This window comes from Aspergillus alliaceus (assembly GCF_009176365.1).
Source record: "Aspergillus alliaceus strain CBS 536.65 unplaced genomic scaffold BDW43scaffold_64, whole genome shotgun sequence".
Lineage (NCBI taxonomy): Eukaryota > Fungi > Ascomycota > Eurotiomycetes > Eurotiales > Aspergillaceae > Aspergillus > Aspergillus alliaceus.
Window position 1 is genome coordinate 65,775 of NW_022474747.1, and position 16,890 is coordinate 82,664.

A 16,890-nucleotide genomic window follows, 5' to 3' on the forward strand; every position below is an offset into this window, starting at 1 on the left:
TCGGTCGGCGGCGTTTCTGCCCGCCTTCCAACACAGCTTCGAATTGGTTGGCATTGACAGTATTCAACGACACCCCAGTCAACGCTAGTATGGTAACTAACAGGCGAATTGCCTCACTCGGTGTTGGGATAAGTTGAAGAATCCCAATGTCCTCCCCAGAAAAAGCATTCCAGGAACTCGCCCGGATCTTTCACACCAGAAACAACCGCGTTCTTGAGATCGAGATCCTCCTGCCTCCTCTTGGTCCCCTCCTCCACGATGACTGTTCCGTAGGCATTACCAAGAAATACCTGGTCCAGGCTTTTGTGGCTGCCAGACGTATATTCTTCGAGAAAACGAGATCCAAATCCGAATGTGGGACTTCTCGCGCGACTGCTCAGGATGAGAATGAGAGTGCGGCTCGGGAATGTTGGGGCAAGAGCCTCGAGGAGCTTTTAGTCTCAACCGAGATAATTCTGCTGTTCGACTGCGAGCATCTCACAGCATGCAATTGGAGACGAAGGCGACTGGTAGCCCTCAAGCGACACCATGGTCTCCTCCCTGACAATACGGAACCGTTTATTCAAGCGCTAGTGGCAGAACTCTCCTTGATGACGACCTATCTCTGCTCGCCCTTACACCGACATACTAAATCTCCGACTCTATGGCAACATCGACTATGGGTACTGAATCAGCTACTCCAAATCCGCGGCACGCAATCGCTTTCGACACACAGAGTCAACCAAAGAACCCATTCAGAACAAGGACATCTAGAGCAGGAAAGTGCGGTCAACCTCTTGAGAACAGAGCTGGCTATCGTCCTTCGGGCCGGGGAACTACATCCCCGGAACTACTATGCTTTTAGCTATATAAGACAAGTGCACAATGCCTTAACCGATGCTATGGAGGAAATCTCGGAAGGTACTTCTGTGTTGACCGAGTCGATCCTTGACTTGATGTTGCATTGGAGTTTGGCCCATCCGTCAGATATATCCGGATGGATGTTTATGTTCTATCTTCTGGAGTCCGTTCCGCAAGGAGATTTTCGTCTTAACACTGTTACCAAGGTGGTCCGCTACGCTCTAGATGTCGGCTGGGAAGGCGAGAGTCTCTGGATATTCCTAGATTTGTCTATCAAGACGTTTGGTTTTGAAGAAATTGTCAGCGATACTATGCAGAGGACCCCCAGGATCACATTCACAACCACTGTCGAGCTTGCTGATGGGACGGCAAGGGCTATAGCTATGCCGGAACGATGTTGGAAAACTTGGTTAGCCATGGCAAGGGCTTACTGGACTGATCATAACAAAGTTATGTGAAACAAACCCACAGGAGTTCGTTGAGATACCGTCGAATATCGAAACCTCTGTCTATTAAGCAACCAGTATGACAGGGTGTCTTCGTAATACTTTGCTCCGCGTACGAACAGAAACTCACGTTCGAACAACGCCTCGCTAGATATGATGTTATACCAAAATGCGCCAAGAGTCCCAACTTCCCCATATAAAAATTTAGTATATAAAAGAAGACAATCTTCGTAGATCCGTCACATCGCGCTTCCCTCTCCACAGATATCATGTCCACCAACACAAAAGTTATAAATTCAAAGGCAGGTGTCGCTCAAGATTTATAACATAGGATAGAGGATGTTCATCGATGCGAAGGGAAGGGATGTACGGGTACGATGGATCCAACAAATGCCTGTCATTTCTTTTTCTTTTCAGTGCCGCTGGAGGCTTTCGATGCGTCGGCTAAATTTCTCGAAGGATAAGAAATTAGTGTTACTTAATCGGAAGAATAGACGTGGAGGACCAAATAGGATGATGTTTTCGGCGGATTGTGTCACCTGGCAGCCGGTGGGCAAGAAAGAAAAGAAGAGACCTACCATTTGCTTGCTTTCTTCGCATGATTTCGGCATCAGACTCCTTTTTCTGCTGGAACTGCGCTCCGGACAAGGTGTTTGCGGATTTCTAGATGGGTTGAGAATGATGTGAGTTAAGATGAGATGGTCACATTGTAGGAGTGTTTCATATTATTTTTTTTATTTTATCCTTCCTTTTGAAAAAGAAACAGAAAGTGAAAGAAACAGGTGGGGGGAAGTAGTTACCTGTTTCGATGCCTTTTTCTGGCTTTTGATGCGATCTTGGTCTCTCTGGTTTCCGCGAGTCATCTTGAAATCAGATCTCTCTCTCTTTTTTTTTTTTTTTTTTTTTTTTTTTTTTTTTTTTTTTTTTTTTTTTTTTTATTTTTCTTTGTGTAAATGTGGTTTCTGGTCCGTGGTCGTTGATTGAGGGAGGTTTTACAGGGTAAGTTTCGGGCCATAGAAGGTTCTGCCGCCATCCATTTATTTATTTAATCCCAATTAATCCCAATTTGATGAAATCCACCGTTTGAACCCGCACGCCGAGATACTTCAACTTAAGTTTGAGAATAGAAAAGAGAGAGAGAAAAAACGAAAGGAAATAGAATAGAATAGAATTTTGAGTGTACGAGACCCGTATATATTTATTTACACCTACAAATATAGTAACACGTTTATTATATTTCATTATCTGGGAAAATTTGAACCGCATATACCTATACACTTGTTGTTTGTTTCGCGGTACCACACACAAATACATCCAAATATAACGGACGCTATGTGCTTCTCCAACCATACAGTAATATGCAGGAATGAATTGTTTTTGTCCTTGATTAACATCCAGCTCACTTTCATCTATTCAAATAGGTTCGAGATAACCTCCCAGTCCTCGGAGAGAAGGGATGTTTTCCCTACCTCTTGAGCGTTTAGGAGCATTCTGATAGCTTTGTCTGCACCGCACCATTCCGACAATGTCCCGATGAATATCGAAATATCCTCGTTGAAAGACCCTATGACTTGTTCCGCTTCGTTTGTCGTCTCGACTAACAGCTGGATTGCTTCCGCCTCTCGGCCATGGCGTTTCAGGACCACAGCCATAGAGTATCTGCATTTCAATGTGAGAGGATGATGCAGACCTAGTATCCGAACGCTGTCTCTGGATGGTTCCACCTCGAGCTTTTCAGTCTCTTTTGCGAGCACTTTGCCCCAGTAAATTGCCGCCAGCTTATGTTTGCAGGCCAGATTTCTGTTGCTTCATTCCGTCTACTACCTGTATGAGCAGTTTATCTGCTTTGTCCCATTCCCCATTTTCTGTATAAATACCCACCAAGCCGCTCTTGCTTTGGAGGCATAGGGATGTTTCGGTCCTAGAGCCTTCTCTATTACCTGGATCGTTGCGTTACTCAACTCTGTTTTTAGAAATTCCCCCAGAGCTTTATACAGCTGTGCCATGGTGCCAGCGCTGAGCCACGTAACTTGTGCACCGTAGGTTTTTTTTTATCCCCAACTCCAGGCACGTTGTATCAGCTCTTTCGCGCCTTCTAATTTGCCCAAGTCGAGGTAGAGGGTCCCTAGACGAGCTATAGCGTCGATCGTGTCTTCATGTTCCTCACCGAAGGTTGACTTTCTCTTTTCTAGAACCTCTACCCTCAGGAGTTCTGCCTCCTCAGGTCGGTCGAGATCCTCATAGGTCGAAGCCAGGTTTGACATGCTGAGCAAAGTAAGATCATGATGTGGTCCTAGCAGCTTTTTTCTTGTCTCCACAAGGTACACATCCAACGTTTCTGCCTCTGACTATCTTCCCTGACTCTTGTATGTTGATGCTAGACTAGCAATGCTTTCTAGAGTCTCTGGATGTTCCTTGCCAAACAACTGCTTCTTCTCCTCTAGCACCAGGAGTTCTAGCTCCTCAGCCTCGTTACGACGACACTGTGACCACAGGTAATAAGCTATATCTTCTTAGAGATGCAACTTTTGCTTCTTCTGGGCCTTCCCATGCAGCTTTGGGACGAATCGGAGACAGACTGGGCATGTGGCAAATAAGTCCCGCAAATAGTCCAATTCCAGAAATCCGTATCAGGATACACCTCGGCTAGAATGATCATGGCGTGTATCGCCATAACCTCAAACTCGGCCTTGGTGACCAGCGACTTACGTGACACTAGTTGTACCTACCAATGGAGGGAAAAGCTGTTTTTATCCAAGTTCGAGTTTATAAGAGAGAATGCCTTCAAAGTTCCCAGAGCCTTAGCGAGGTTTAATGCCCTATTCACTTTTTTCTGGAGGAAACTCTTGGAAATATGGTATTAATCGAGGAAAGCAACCAATGTCAGAACCTCAATAACATTGGTGCCTCGCTCTTTAAAGTGGTTAATGGAAAACGATCAAAGTAATAGCGAGGGCATCTGGGACCCAGTATGTCTCCTCAAGGTTTCTCGCAGAGTAAATCCATCTGCATTTCGTCGCTGTCGTTGTATGACTCGATATATTCACCTACGGTTAGCATATTCTCCTGCATAAAGGCAGTTGCTTGCACTATTGCCAATGGTAGGATAGTCAAGCAATTCAGCAAGTTCTACTATCTCTGGTTCCTCAGGATGGCTGTCGGTCACGGCAGACTTGATAAGGGATGCGGACTCTAACTCCGTCATAGTAACGACTTCGACAAGATTTCGGGCGCATCTTTTGGTGAATTTAACCCCTGCAGCCTGATCTCGAGTTGTGATGAGGATTGTACCATGGGGGAATTCCGGAAGGCAGTCTAAGATCGCCAGATTCTTGTGTGTTTGTGTTGTGGTTCCTGCCTTGCCCCGTTTGACATTTCCTTCTGAAGTAAATAACGAGACTGAGGTCAGCGTTATCAATGATGAACAGCCACTCGTGATGTTGCTGTTCTAGCCACTCCCGGACAAGCGTCGCTTTGCTAGAACCTCGATATTCTGCCTTTGCGGAAATTCCACATTCGCCAAGAATATTACAGTGTCCTTCATGGAAACGATTGATGTCGTTGGCATGAACCCAGAATACAGAGGCGTCGGGGTGCTCTGCATTAAATCAGTAGGCAAATTCGATAGCTATATGTGACTTTCTGTTATAACTAGTCCTGTGTTGCAAGGATGATGCCAAATCGAAATCAGCCCGACGCCTCCAAGGCCATATAGAGCGATGCGTGTGTGAGCTGTTCTAAATAAGGCAAGACAGGTTCGCAGACTCTGAAAGATAGGCCTGCGGTTGACAGTCCCAGAATTGCGTGCGTACACTGACTATCACAAAGACTTTGTATTAGTCGTCATCTTGGGGCTATCTTGCTTGATAAACATACTAGATTTGGGGCTAGCTTCTTCCACAACAAGAATAGACCCTGAGCTTTTGAGGCTTCTCACCGATGATTGTTCCCCAGATACATCTATTGCTGATGTAACAAGCTCGACGATCAGCGAGGAGACACGTTTATAAGCTTCGTCCTCTTCACTCGCAAATCCGCAAATGGGTCCATGATCAGCGTCCAAAGCGACTACCGTTTCGCGAGAATCAGCTAGACCAAGGGTGGCCGATCTCATTTTCTCTGTCTTCCCACTAATGAGCAGAGTTCCAAATGATAGAGGTCCATAGCACGAGGTAGCAAACACGCCGGTCCAAAACTCTTCAATGGTAAAGTCTCGCAGAAGTTCAGATACCGGTAGTTTTCGAGCAACTGCTGAAAGTTTGACGAGATTTCCCTGGCATATAGACCATCGGGTTTTAGAGTATTCATAAAGGTATTTTTCGGGTTTCTTTGGACGGCTTTCACGACTTTGGCGACTACATCTCCTATAGATGCCAAAGGAGATCCTTGGTGAGGGGTTCCAAAGAAGGCTATACCACTTGTTGATTCGGTGATAGCCGTATATGCAATACCAAGCCGGGCTTGCACGGGCATCTTGCGAAGTCAGCATTTGTATGAAGCCTAACTAGACATGGGTTGATTACCTCTTTCACTACGATCCCTCCCAGGCTATGAGCAGTACATAGAATACACACAGCGTCTAGGCGCAGTCCTATGAGGAGATTTCGTACCTGCTCTCGCACGCCGGTCGAAGAAGATTCAATGCTAACATTGGAATTATATCCGAAGAGTAATATCCTGGCGCGTGGAAGCTGTGTAGGAAGGACGTCCCTAGACCTTAGCTTACCATTGGACTCCCAAGTCCTCTCTTGCATGTTTTTTTCTGTGTTCTTAGGATTAAGCCCATGGACGGCAACCATACTGACTGTTGTGTGAGCTATCTATCTACCCATTTGCTTGTCTTTGGTCATGACTTCCTACTCAATATTCGGTTCTTGGCCGGAAACCCGAGTACGCAGGAAATCTCTGGACTTTGTTATACTATTAGGTCAGGAATCGCCATCAAAAAACGTTGTGAATATTGAATTTTATAGGAACATACTACTATAATATCTCTTATGGGAGAGACAAGAGCACACAAAAAGTGAGGAGAAGCGCATGAGGAAGCATAATCTCGTTTGAATGAGTCTGGGCATTATTCAAGGAATTGAACTCCCCCATTGACCAGTTTGGCTCAAGATCACTAAGATCTGGCTCTCTCTGTCACCTTTTTGGGCGCCTAGGTCGGTTAGCTGATTGGGCGTAAGCAAGCATCCCGCAGCATAGGATAGTGGGGTAGAAGTATAGTAACACACATAAAGCGATGAATCGTGCTTCTGATTCCATGTTGGTGACGAGCTGGCAGTACCAGTAATAACCAGTATAATTACACCAAATACAGATGCACTGGGGGGGGATGAAACCACAATTCTGTCTCCTATAAATAAAACCCGAATGGGCGCTTATTCCTACATAAAAAGTCTCCCAATCAATTCGGTGAGGAAAGTCCCATGTTGGCGAGGGAAAGAGTACTCACCAGTGGTTTCTTTCTGGGCTTCTGTACAAAGTAAGCCCAGCGCTTAAGGATTTTCTCCAGGAACTAAGCCAACGGAAGCGCCGAGTACTTCATTGAAAGAGGAATGAATGAAACACAGGGCTGCGCTGGGCGACAAAGAGAGATTGTGGCAGGATCAAATTGAATGGACATTGTCGCTCAATAGAACATTAAGGGTGTTTCAGGTCCAATTTTTGCCTATTCAACTGATTGTCGCTGTCGGACAATGCATTTAGGCATATCAATAAGGCTCTGTGGGCAATCCCCTGACTAAGTTGTGCTAGATTCATTTTGTCTTTATTCCTCAAACAGTCGATCGTGACCTTGTCGCTTTTCTCTCTCGCTCCCTTTCAGTACCTAAGCACCGCCTGCTGCTGGTTAGCCTCTATTCTCACTTCCTTTCTGTCAAGTCAAGTTTTCTCTACTCTGCCTTCTGGAAATGATTTTCTAAATACCTATCTCAGAACGCAGGTATTGCTTTGTATACTTTTGGGCGATAGATTTAAGTGTGCGTTTGAGGCTGAAATATCGCGTTTCCTCATTATCTTATTGCAGTTATGATGGCTTCATTGAAAGAATCCTTGGCAGGTCCAGGATTTGTGATTCTGAATGCGATTCGGGTATTGAACATTATCGCTTTCCTAGATATCATTGCTGCCTGCGCGGTAATGCTGGTAAAGATCTCGCTGCTCAGCAGCTTCTTCGTTTTCCAGGCAACATCTCATGTCATGACCGCGGGAGTCAGCAGTAAGTGATCATGGCTCTCTCATACACGAGCTTCTTGACCAAGTTGCTAAATAATTCTGATGACAGTATTCCTTATCATCTCAGAGCTCCCTTTCTTTCAAAATTATTTTGATCATAACTGGCCTCTGTTGGGCCAGGATTCTGGATTTATCACCTTGGCGCTGGTGATGATGATACTTGGAGTCAGCATGCTGGGCAATCTGAATACCGAGGCTACAAGTCAGGAGTCCCTTGGGCTCTCATTTTGGCAAATAGTCCTCTCTGCAGGAATATTAGCGATGATTATGAGTGTTATTAACCTGGCCGCGGTAAGCTTTTTGTACTGTATATGGTAGGGCTTGCACTAATCGAGGCGTCAGAGCTTTATTTTCGCGGACAGTGATATTGGGGTCACGGCACGCCATGTCCGGATGGATGGAGCAGTTGCACCACAGAAAGTGGTCAAGCGAGCTGGCAGCCAGCGGTCGTTCCAGCTAAGCACCGACACACTGCCAAAATACAGCCCAAATTCGAAGCCGAGGAGGCAGTCAAGTATGCTTCGGTTTCCAGTGAAGACAAGTGGATCAATGAATGCGGACGACACAGCGTCATCGAAGTATTCGAAAGATTCATCAGGAGTTGCTATTCCAAACCTAGCGCATCATCCTGCCATGCATTCTGAACAGGTTTAACACTTTGAAGGTTCCGATGTGACCGTGGGCTTTTCGTTTGATTGATACTTCTGGGCTTGGTAATAATGGCGTTGTTGATTGACTGGAGGAAATTAGCGACTGCGTTGACACTTGGAGTCTTATGGCTCGGTCTTTCTCTTTCTCTTTTCTTTGTTCCATTTTCATTCTTTATCTTTGGTCATTTATGATGTTACAGCAATAGAAGGAATAAGGATATGACCAAATCAAGGGAATTATCCATAGTTAAATAGAACATGTGTTTACTAAGTAGTAAGTATATCTCCTAGATCATTGTCTACAAGCCAGGATCTGATTGGTTGGGTCTTACCGCCTCTTGGCACTAGACAGATAAGATGCTTTTCATGACACCTGAGCTTCATCTGCCATTACTCCTCCTTTTGAATTGTCGCCGGACGGCGCGCTATACGGCATACTGGAAAGATGGTCGAACTCGGGATCTCGTTTGGAACGTATGTATTCACTCCCAAACAGTTGGAAATTTGTGGCTGGATTTATTCTTTGTTACATTTTCGAGACAAAATTGACTGGCTTATTACAGCATCAAATCTCTCTTGATCTTCTTCGCCCCGATCATTGTACCTCGGATTATCAACTTCTACCGGAGCACACGAGTCGCATTAGCATCGCGCCCGGCATCTCGAGCGCTTCCTCCGAATGCATCGCGTGCCTTGAATGTCCTCTTCTTTGCCACTCTTTTCTTCTTCCTCCTTAGCCTCCCTGTTAATCCTCATGCGCCGAGTCCAAATATCTTCGTTCTGACTCGTTCCCGCCTTAACACCCCAACAGACATTGTCTTTAATCGACTGGCGCGTCATAGACTAGAGAACGCTCTGACGGATACAGACACGTTACTACGGTCAAAGTTCACGTCTCTGGGGGCTAGAAAGGTGTATCTACGATTTGGGCCCGAAACGTTGACAGGATGTCAGTTCTGCTCGCTTGAGAACATCAACACCTACCTCTTGTACTACCTTCCTTTCCACACGCTGCTCCCACATCTCTTCCACATGGTTATAGTGGGCTTGGTCACCTCAGCCCCGTTCGCAGGTCGAGAGGCGGCAAGCTGGCGCAACAAGTTCACGATGGCCGGTCTGGCGCTCGCTTCTCTAGATACTTATATCGTCTCCACCTACGATCCAGTGCAGTCCGCATCTGCTGCTGTTCGAGCTGGAGTCAGTCCCCCGCCCAGCTTGTACCATCAGATTACCCTGTTGCGGCCCTTAGCGTTCGCAATATTCGACGGCATCTGCGCTTTCTTGATTTATGTGACGGCCACTAATCGCTTCTTTTTTACTCCCCCCTCTCAAGCGGAGCAAGTGGACCAATTAGTGGGCTCATCACTGTCGGCTCTGTCAGGAGCCACTGCGAAGCTCCACGCGGTGAATGTGGCCCGCAACGCTGTTGTCAGGGACAAAGTGTTGAAGGACCGAGATGATGCATATTGGCGGACAGTGGTTGCGGACTCCGCCAAAGTTGACGGTGGGGACCTATCGGCCAATGTCTGGGAGGAAGAAGAAGTGGTGCGAGCTATGTCACAGGCGATGGCAGGTCAAGGCGGAGTGGATTTGGCTAAATTAGGGATTAGTGCGGCAGAGTATGTGAATGGAGTGACGGCAGGCTTGGATAATGACGCTGAACTCCGCGAGTCATAGTATTTGTTGCTCTTTTATGTGTCATAATATGTATAGTATGATAATCCATAGCCAAGTTGCCGTAAGTTTATTCCGCAGTGTATGGAGTGTAAAACCAAACATACACATACCCACAAGAAAAAAAGAAAAATTAAAAAAGAAAAGAAAAAAATGGGTTTATCTCTGATGGCTTATCGAGCCTTAACTGGGAACAAAGCATCATCCTTGAAGAAGGGTCAGGCGATTTCTCTTAGTGCACTACTCTTAAAAACCCTAACCTCCAATTGATAGTCCCCTCGATGATCCTCAAGGGTCCATTTGATATTAGTAGGAAACCAGATGACCCAAGTGGTAGGTGTGGGATAGCCTCTAAAACAAGCGTGTGAAAAGATTGACCACCGCGATTGGGGAGAGCAATGCGGAGGTTGGGAACCTTAACCCTCTGACCTAGGCGGTGAACCCTCTTTGGGCCATTGGTGGTGGTAGCACTGTGGTACATCCCTGGTACTACCACTTGCTGTGGAAGAGCCAGAGTAATCCCAAGTACTGCATACGTAACTGGCTGTGGGCCCTGTTCCTCTTTGTGAAACACTCCCCTCATCTCCCTTTTCTTTTAATTTTTAAGAACTGTAATTTTTTGATTTTGGAAAAATGTTTGATCCTTTTTTCTTGATGACCTTCGTTTTTCCCTCCCTCATTTTAGAACTAGAAAGTAGAAACCCTTTTTCTTTTCTTTTCTGGGATATATATACATATATCGATCAAGTATCAAGGGATACTATATCCGACGCGGTCCCTTGATCTCTGCCTGAGAGTTCAGGCAATACTCCAAACCAAACATAAAGAGAAGAGCAACTACTAACTAAACTACCTAAACTGTTTTAACCCGCCGCGCTACGGAACCGTGGCCGGGAACCACTTTCGCCCGCTCTCTACCCTGTCTTGTCTTGCCTTGTCCTCGCATTTTCCTCTTTGTTGGTTCCGCCATTGGTACAGAACAGTTTTCGTTCTTGCTAGGCATCTCGGGACCTTTGATCCTCTAACACTCGAGTCTTCTCTCGTTATGGCTAAAGAAGCGCCGCCTCAATCGGTCACGGAGCTCAATGCCTGTGTTTCAACGGGCCACCGCCCTACCGTGAAAGAAACCACTTTCCGAGAATGGGTGGTTGACAATCAAATCGGTACGCATGATGATGGGATTGCTTATTGGTCCTGGTCGTTGTCTCCTTTAGAAGCATGGAATACCTGGGATGATGATGCACAATGGCATTGCATGTGCTAACGGTCGGTTGATGCACAGGAATCTCATTGACAACCCTTTCCATGCTGTTGGCCGTGCACCATCTCTACCCTTCTCTGAGGCCTTACACCACGCCGTTCTTCCAGCTATCCTACTACCAATCTTCCCAAGGCGTTTACATTCAGGGATGGGACGATATTTACTTTGTAGCCAGTTCCGCGATCGCCTTCACGGCCATCCGGGCCATTTCAATTGACTGGGTTCTTCGACCGATTGCGATACATGCAGGACTGAAGCGAAAAGCTGCAACACGATTTGCGGAACAAGGCTGGATGTGGTTATACTATGCCTTCTTTTGGACTTTTGGCATGGTTCGTATAACTCCACTATTTCTGTACTTGGTCCGGATGCTGACTGCCGGTCTAGTACATTTGGTCGAACTCCAATCACTGGATGGATTTTAGTGCCATCTGGGATGAGTGGCCCGCCCGGGGCGTTTCAGCCTCGCTCAAATGGTATCTTCTAGCGCAGCTCTCATTCTGGCTGCAGCAGATTTTCGTTATCAATATTGAGGAGCGGAGAAAGGACCACTATCAGATGTTCACTCATCACGTCATCACGAGTACCCTCTTAGCCTCGGCATATATATATGGCTTTTATAACGTCTCCAATGTGGTGCTATGCCTGATGGATATCGTGGATCTCTTGTTGCCGGTATGTTTTGATTGTATGACCATTCGGTGTCAATTCGGTAAACTGACTTGATACATAGACGGCGAAGATATTGAAGTACTTTGGTTTTGAGCTGGCTTGCAACGTCGCGTTCGGGGGTCTCATGGTCACATGGTTAATCACACGTCATATATTTTACCCCCAGCTGTGCTGGTCTATCTTCAAGGACGTCCCTGCGAGGATGTCGTACGGTTGTTATTCGGGCACTACGGCCGAAATTATCTCGACCGATGGGTATCCCGATCAAATGGCTCATATTTTCTATCCATTCCTGAATATCGACGGCCCCATCTGTATGAACCGCACCATCAAATGGATCTTCCTGTCCCTCCTTCTCTCCCTTCAAGTGCTGTCCATCATCTGGTTCGCCATGGTCATCCGTGTGGCGGTAGGTGTCCTCCGTACCGGAAATGCAGAGGACACTCGCAGCGATGATGAGGACGAAGAAGTGGAAAAGAGAACCTTGAGCAAGGATGGCCCTAATGGAAGTGCAGCTAACGCTGATGGCACCAACGCTGAATGGCGCCGATCGAACGGATCATCCACCGCACGTCCTCGCGCGCGCGGACGAGTGCGGCTTGGTGAGCAAAGCGATCGCAAGGCACTGCTAGGGCGGATCGGATGCGATAAGCCAACTTAGTTTCGCCACGCTTCAGTTTCTCGTATTTTCTTTTAACGTTATCATGGAATGGATATGCAACGATGCAGATATAAACGACTTAGCCAGCTTTTACAAAAAGAGAACAAAGACACGTTTTGCACTGGCCCACCATGAGCCCTCCTCCCCAAAATTTTTCATCAGCAATTTCTATTCTTACGAATGATACCATGGATTGGGTTGAACGTATAGTAAGGCACGAACGAGGATGGTCTACCGTTTATGGGTTGCATTCTCTGGACTTTATTTACAATTAACCCTGCCCGCATGCTATTGAGTTACGTTAGTTCCACGGATGATGTTTGGAAGGTTGATTTTCGGATATGTGGATTCGTCCTTGTTATTAATGATTAGAGTGCAATGCAATACCCACTGATTGATTTCAACAGATCTCTTATGATATTGACACGCGTGAATGTATGTACGCATGAAACTATGTGAACTGGATCTTCCTTAGTGACCTTTTCATACAGTAAAGGTTTGCCCTGGAGGTGATTGTATACAAACAGGCGGCTTACTATGGTACGGTATGGAGTAATCTCTCCATTCTTAAATCCCGTGACACCGGAGGTGCCCTGATTGTAAGATTACTATACAATGCTACGGCTCATTCTTCAATCCAAGATGATGATAGCTTTAAGCTACACAATGTCAAACTTATGATTGCTCTTCCTTTTTACATGACTCGAGAAGTGACATCCTTGACTAACAATTTCACTAGCTTCGCCTTCGAGTGAGGTGCAACTAGTACTCAGTTTGCAGTTATGATCTTGGTTTTTTCCTTGGACTGGCCTGCATATCCCATTGTAATCAGAGGTACCTTAACAGTTGAGACCCTCCTTTATCGTTGTTTGTGTTACCACAACCCAACTAGATGGAAGGAACTAGTGCTCATTTTTGGTTTCGTTCGCAAATATGTATCTAGACGGCCCCATGATCTTCGGCAGTGGATCAGTTAGACCAGTCCTCATCCCTCTTTTACCCACATAGTGTGGCCAGCGGGTGAGACTTGCTAATCAACCTAGGATTCGTTCAAAAATTCCTTGTTCCAGGCCTTAAGCTTGCAATCTTCCTGGTATTTGACCCTAAAGGCGGAGTAATGGCAAAGGATGGCCAGGGAAAAGTAAGCGGCCAGATCTCTAGATACTTACGCCTAGTAATCGGTGATTGACGTCTTTTTAATATTATAGGTCCGTCCACGCTGGGCTATGCCTCGTAAATTGCCATAGGATGTTTATAAATCGACTGGTTTTCTCATGAAGAGTCGGCCTTCATGTGTTCAAGGTCTATGGCTATATTGTTAGGACGATTAATATCCCTTAGGGCACCCTTGCTTCCGGCGGCTCGTCAAAAAAGGATTGCAAACTGATTAAGGTGCAGTTAAACTAAAATCTGAATTAACTTTTCCGCTCGTAATTTGATCACTCTTGATACAGTACATTGTAGGTATATAATTAAGCTATATTCAAGTCGTTTAAGACGACGTAAGTGTATCATTCTGAAAAGTCCATGCTGGAAAAGAAGGGTGGAGAAAATAAGGTCCAAGGCCTCTGGAGAGAGAAAGAAAGGATAAGCTGCATCATCCACAGTACAGGACAGTTGTCTCATAATATCTATCATTGGGATCATACTCGTCATCATCATTATTATCATGCAATGGCTGTATCGCAAAAACACTACAGTTCAGCTTTAGCCTTGCTTGTCATGTAAGAACGGGTACATTTGTATCTGAATATGGCGTGAAAGATGCGAGATTAATATCCAGAATATATCCGCGCATTTCGTCCTCGTTCCAGAGATATCCGGCCGATCGCCGGCGTTTCTGCTGTCGGGCCACTAGGGCTTCTTCGGTGACTTGATCTGTCCCAAGGGCACATTCTTGTTGTGTTAGTATGAAGTCTATCAGAACCTGCCGGAGACGGTCCCAGATGGTCCCGTTGCATTTCCATTCGAGGCGTTTGGCAATGCGAATCATTCGGGAGACGACCCAGCATCTCTCTCCTGCATCGCTAGCATGGCCTGTTGGATAGCCACCGTTGTTTAGGAAAAACCAGAGCACGGAGGTAATGCTAGGGTTCGTATACGGGTTAAGCTTTTTTATCTCCAGGCCGAGCCAGTCAAGGTACCGGTCAAAATTGGAGGAGTTTAAATAACAGTCGTACAATGCGGTAGCGAGGAAGAAGAGACATGTCATGCATGTGAATTCGTCAATGAACCTTACATCCCGGATCCCATGGTCGTAATCTGGGAGCATGGTGAGAATCGAATATAACTGTGTGCCGGGACCGAAGCGCTTGCTTTGTTGACGAGTATTTTCAGATACCACGATAGAAGGAGATTCAAGTGCAGTGTATTCCAGCTCATGAAGACGGCGAAAAAACCTCAAGAAATCCTCACATGCTCGGAGTTGGTCGCAGAGACTCTCTGCACCTTCTTCCGCAGCGAAATGATGAGGTGAATGATGAGGAATGGCAAGGTGAATTTCAGGGTCGATAAAGTCGAGTCCAACGGGTGAAACGTCTGGTACATTACCGGACCAAGGTAGTGATGTGCCATATATCGCCTTTGGGGCGCAACTGAAGTCAACCCTGAATGGAGTCAGTCGATGATTGCATCAAGGTAGGGTTTGAGAGATGCCATTAAAAATACCAGTATAAGACTTTCTCCAGGAAAGGGCTTGAGGCCCGCATGCCGTGCATGCCCCCTCGATTTCTAACCATCGATGCCAGCCCCTTAAAGTGCATCCGTTCTATTGAAGCATCCTTTGACCATTTCTCCACGTTGTCAGTTACTTGAAAAGACTTTAATGGGGAAAACCTACCTCAATAACGGCCATAGTGGCCACGGCGTAGATAGTACCATCATGCTGGCCCTTCGAGTCTGATTGGATGCGCTCATTCATCAGTCGCAGCGCTCGCATTTTGTGAGTGAGGCTCTGAACAGATTCTACCCTGCCATCTACGCCTGCGCGATGCTTCGAGGCGATAGCGAGCATGGCTTGAAAAGGAAGTTCGTCGTGTAGTGCGAATTGCCGGAATATCTCCATCATTGGATTGTTCGCAATGGACTCCGCAAATTTGTACATCATGGAAGGATAAGTTACCACAACTTCAAAATGTAAGCTCCTTGCCAAGCTATAAAAATGAGTCCCTTGAAGGGTTTAGACATGTACGGTTTCGACTACTCTCAGTTCATACCAAGTCTATTAGGCAACTCTAAGGGTGGGGAAGGTTGGGACTTACAATGCTGTATTAATTCATGGTCCACGCGGCCCACGGAGATGGGATAAGAGCTAAAGGGATCTATCTTGCCTCCTTCCCCGGGAGAAGCTCGAGGGTCAGACGGTTTGTACGCAGTAACTGGGGGAGACGTCTCCTCCTCGCGTTTAACTTTGTGTAATTTGGGTATTAACAACCGTGAGGGTCTTCTAGAATGCGCTGGGGTAGGTTGTTCCTCAGTTTTAGGCGGAGACTCTGCTTTGAGATTGGCAGGCTCTTCCTCCTGGACTTCTTCTACGCGTGAAGAAGTGTCCGAAGCATGAGAATCGGAGGGAGGGCGGGTGGTCCAGCCGCCAACAGGTATACGAGATGCCCCTAGGCGAGCAATGCTGTCCAAGCGTCGCTGATGCATATACTGGCGCATAGCATGACGGCGTACCTGACGCCGGGACTCGTTATCCGTAACTAGGACAAACTCGAAGTTTCTGGACTGGGGGGCCTGCGGACTAGACCTGAAGGATTGGTTGTTCCTGGATGGTCCGGCCCCCTTGCTCGCATGATTACTAGCAAGCTGAGGTGTGTGTTGGCCCGCAGGACTGGTACCATCCAGATCTTGGAAGTTGACATCGGACTTTGTTCCTGGCCCAGAGTCCTTAGCACCCTCCTCCCCCATCATCTCATGATCCGGGCTTGGCCGGCTAAAGTAGAATGGCAGTACAGCTCAAGCCGTGTGTTGCAGGCAGTTGAGTGGAGAACAGCTTGCCGGTGGGGGGGGAACGCCGTTCGTGAATCGGATAAGTAAGAAACCTTCATCCCACGCTGAGATCACTAGGGCCGGCATCCAAGATCCTGGTGCATATCAAGAGTTGCCGTGTTGGAACCGAAACTCCAATGTTTGCCGTCTTCCCGATTTCCCCTTTCGGTGGGTTGCCCCACCGCATTGTCCCCCACGTGATCCATCTTTGCATCTGACTCAGCAGGTAGTAGTGAGTTATCATTTGCGGGAAATCAGAGCTTTATCTGTAGCTAGGATTTTAGGGCACAGCGCCTATGCTGAAATATAAACTGAAGATCGCACGTATGAGAGGATGAATGTCACGAATTATGAGGATCTCACTCACTGTGTTGCTTGATATTAGCCTAAGAAATGAGCTCCACATGGCGAAGGAATCAGTTCCGCCTCCTCCCCCATGGGGAAATCAGCTCTCATCCG

At 46.6% G+C, this 16,890-nt stretch overlaps 8 protein-coding genes across 8 annotated transcripts; 5 read left to right on the forward strand and 3 right to left on the reverse strand.

Annotated features, from left to right (window-relative positions):
* The first annotated feature begins 1 nt into the window (after window position 1).
* BDW43DRAFT_215813 (uncharacterized protein) lies at window positions 2-1,466 on the forward strand. The gene has a single exon (XM_032039326.1). It carries the CDS (start codon window positions 147-149, stop codon window positions 1,296-1,298), a length of 1,152 nt encoding a protein of 383 aa, XP_031895314.1. The 5' UTR covers window positions 2-146; the 3' UTR covers window positions 1,299-1,466.
* A 1,229-nt stretch (window positions 1,467-2,695) lies between these two features.
* BDW43DRAFT_315848 (uncharacterized protein) lies at window positions 2,696-3,550 on the reverse strand (the record flags this gene model as incomplete). Its single annotated transcript, XM_032048153.1, has 2 exons — window positions 2,696-3,039; window positions 3,349-3,550. The coding sequence occupies 2 exons, from the start codon at window positions 3,548-3,550 to the stop codon at window positions 2,696-2,698; spliced, it is 546 nt and encodes a 181-aa protein (XP_031895315.1).
* Window positions 3,551-4,541: 991 nt separating this feature from the next.
* Window positions 4,542-4,889, forward strand: BDW43DRAFT_291102 (uncharacterized protein). Its single transcript, XM_032043574.1, has one exon. The coding sequence runs from the start codon at window positions 4,565-4,567 to the stop codon at window positions 4,736-4,738; it is 174 nt and encodes a 57-aa protein (XP_031895316.1). The 5' UTR covers window positions 4,542-4,564; the 3' UTR covers window positions 4,739-4,889.
* A 384-nt stretch (window positions 4,890-5,273) lies between these two features.
* BDW43DRAFT_315849 (uncharacterized protein) lies at window positions 5,274-5,759 on the reverse strand (the record flags this gene model as incomplete). The annotated part of the gene is made up of 2 exons (XM_032048154.1): window positions 5,274-5,354; window positions 5,418-5,759. 2 exons carry the CDS (start codon window positions 5,757-5,759, stop codon window positions 5,274-5,276), a joined length of 423 nt encoding a protein of 140 aa, XP_031895317.1.
* Window positions 5,760-7,319: 1,560 nt separating this feature from the next.
* BDW43DRAFT_315850 (uncharacterized protein) lies at window positions 7,320-8,177 on the forward strand (the record flags this gene model as incomplete). The annotated part of the gene is made up of 3 exons (XM_032048155.1): window positions 7,320-7,506; window positions 7,573-7,814; window positions 7,866-8,177. The coding sequence occupies 3 exons, from the start codon at window positions 7,320-7,322 to the stop codon at window positions 8,175-8,177; spliced, it is 741 nt and encodes a 246-aa protein (XP_031895318.1).
* A 206-nt stretch (window positions 8,178-8,383) lies between these two features.
* BDW43DRAFT_291108 (uncharacterized protein) lies at window positions 8,384-10,209 on the forward strand. Its single transcript, XM_032043575.1, has 4 exons — window positions 8,384-8,447; window positions 8,522-8,647; window positions 8,737-10,052; window positions 10,107-10,209. The coding sequence occupies exons 2-3, from the start codon at window positions 8,619-8,621 to the stop codon at window positions 9,848-9,850; spliced, it is 1,143 nt and encodes a 380-aa protein (XP_031895319.1). The 5' UTR covers window positions 8,384-8,447; window positions 8,522-8,618; the 3' UTR covers window positions 9,851-10,052; window positions 10,107-10,209.
* A 683-nt stretch (window positions 10,210-10,892) lies between these two features.
* On the forward strand, window positions 10,893-12,441 carry BDW43DRAFT_315852 (putative longevity-assurance protein (LAC1); the record flags this gene model as incomplete). The annotated part of the gene is made up of 4 exons (XM_032048156.1): window positions 10,893-11,010; window positions 11,130-11,440; window positions 11,496-11,783; window positions 11,842-12,441. 4 exons carry the CDS (start codon window positions 10,893-10,895, stop codon window positions 12,439-12,441), a joined length of 1,317 nt encoding a protein of 438 aa, XP_031895320.1.
* Window positions 12,442-14,161: 1,720 nt separating this feature from the next.
* BDW43DRAFT_303845 (uncharacterized protein) lies at window positions 14,162-16,869 on the reverse strand (the record flags this gene model as incomplete). Its single annotated transcript, XM_032045487.1, has 5 exons — window positions 14,162-15,047; window positions 15,109-15,233; window positions 15,281-15,567; window positions 15,702-16,338; window positions 16,858-16,869. 5 exons carry the CDS (start codon window positions 16,867-16,869, stop codon window positions 14,162-14,164), a joined length of 1,947 nt encoding a protein of 648 aa, XP_031895321.1.
* Between the last annotated feature and the right edge of the window lie 21 nt (window positions 16,870-16,890).

Bases quoted from the DNA above. Each gene is read 5' to 3' on its own strand.
- BDW43DRAFT_215813 (XM_032039326.1), top strand. From the start codon at position 147: ATGTCCTCCCCAGAAAAAGCATTCCAGGAACTCGCCCGGATCTTTCAC.
- BDW43DRAFT_291102 (XM_032043574.1), top strand. From the start codon at position 4,565: ATGAGGATTGTACCATGGGGGAATTCCGGAAGGCAGTCTAAGATCGCC.
- BDW43DRAFT_291108 (XM_032043575.1), top strand. From the start codon at position 8,619: ATGGTCGAACTCGGGATCTCGTTTGGAAC. The intron at 8,648-8,736 runs GTATGTATTCAC...GGCTTATTACAG, and splicing joins CTCGGGATCTCGTTTGGAAC to CATCAAATCTCTCTTGATCT.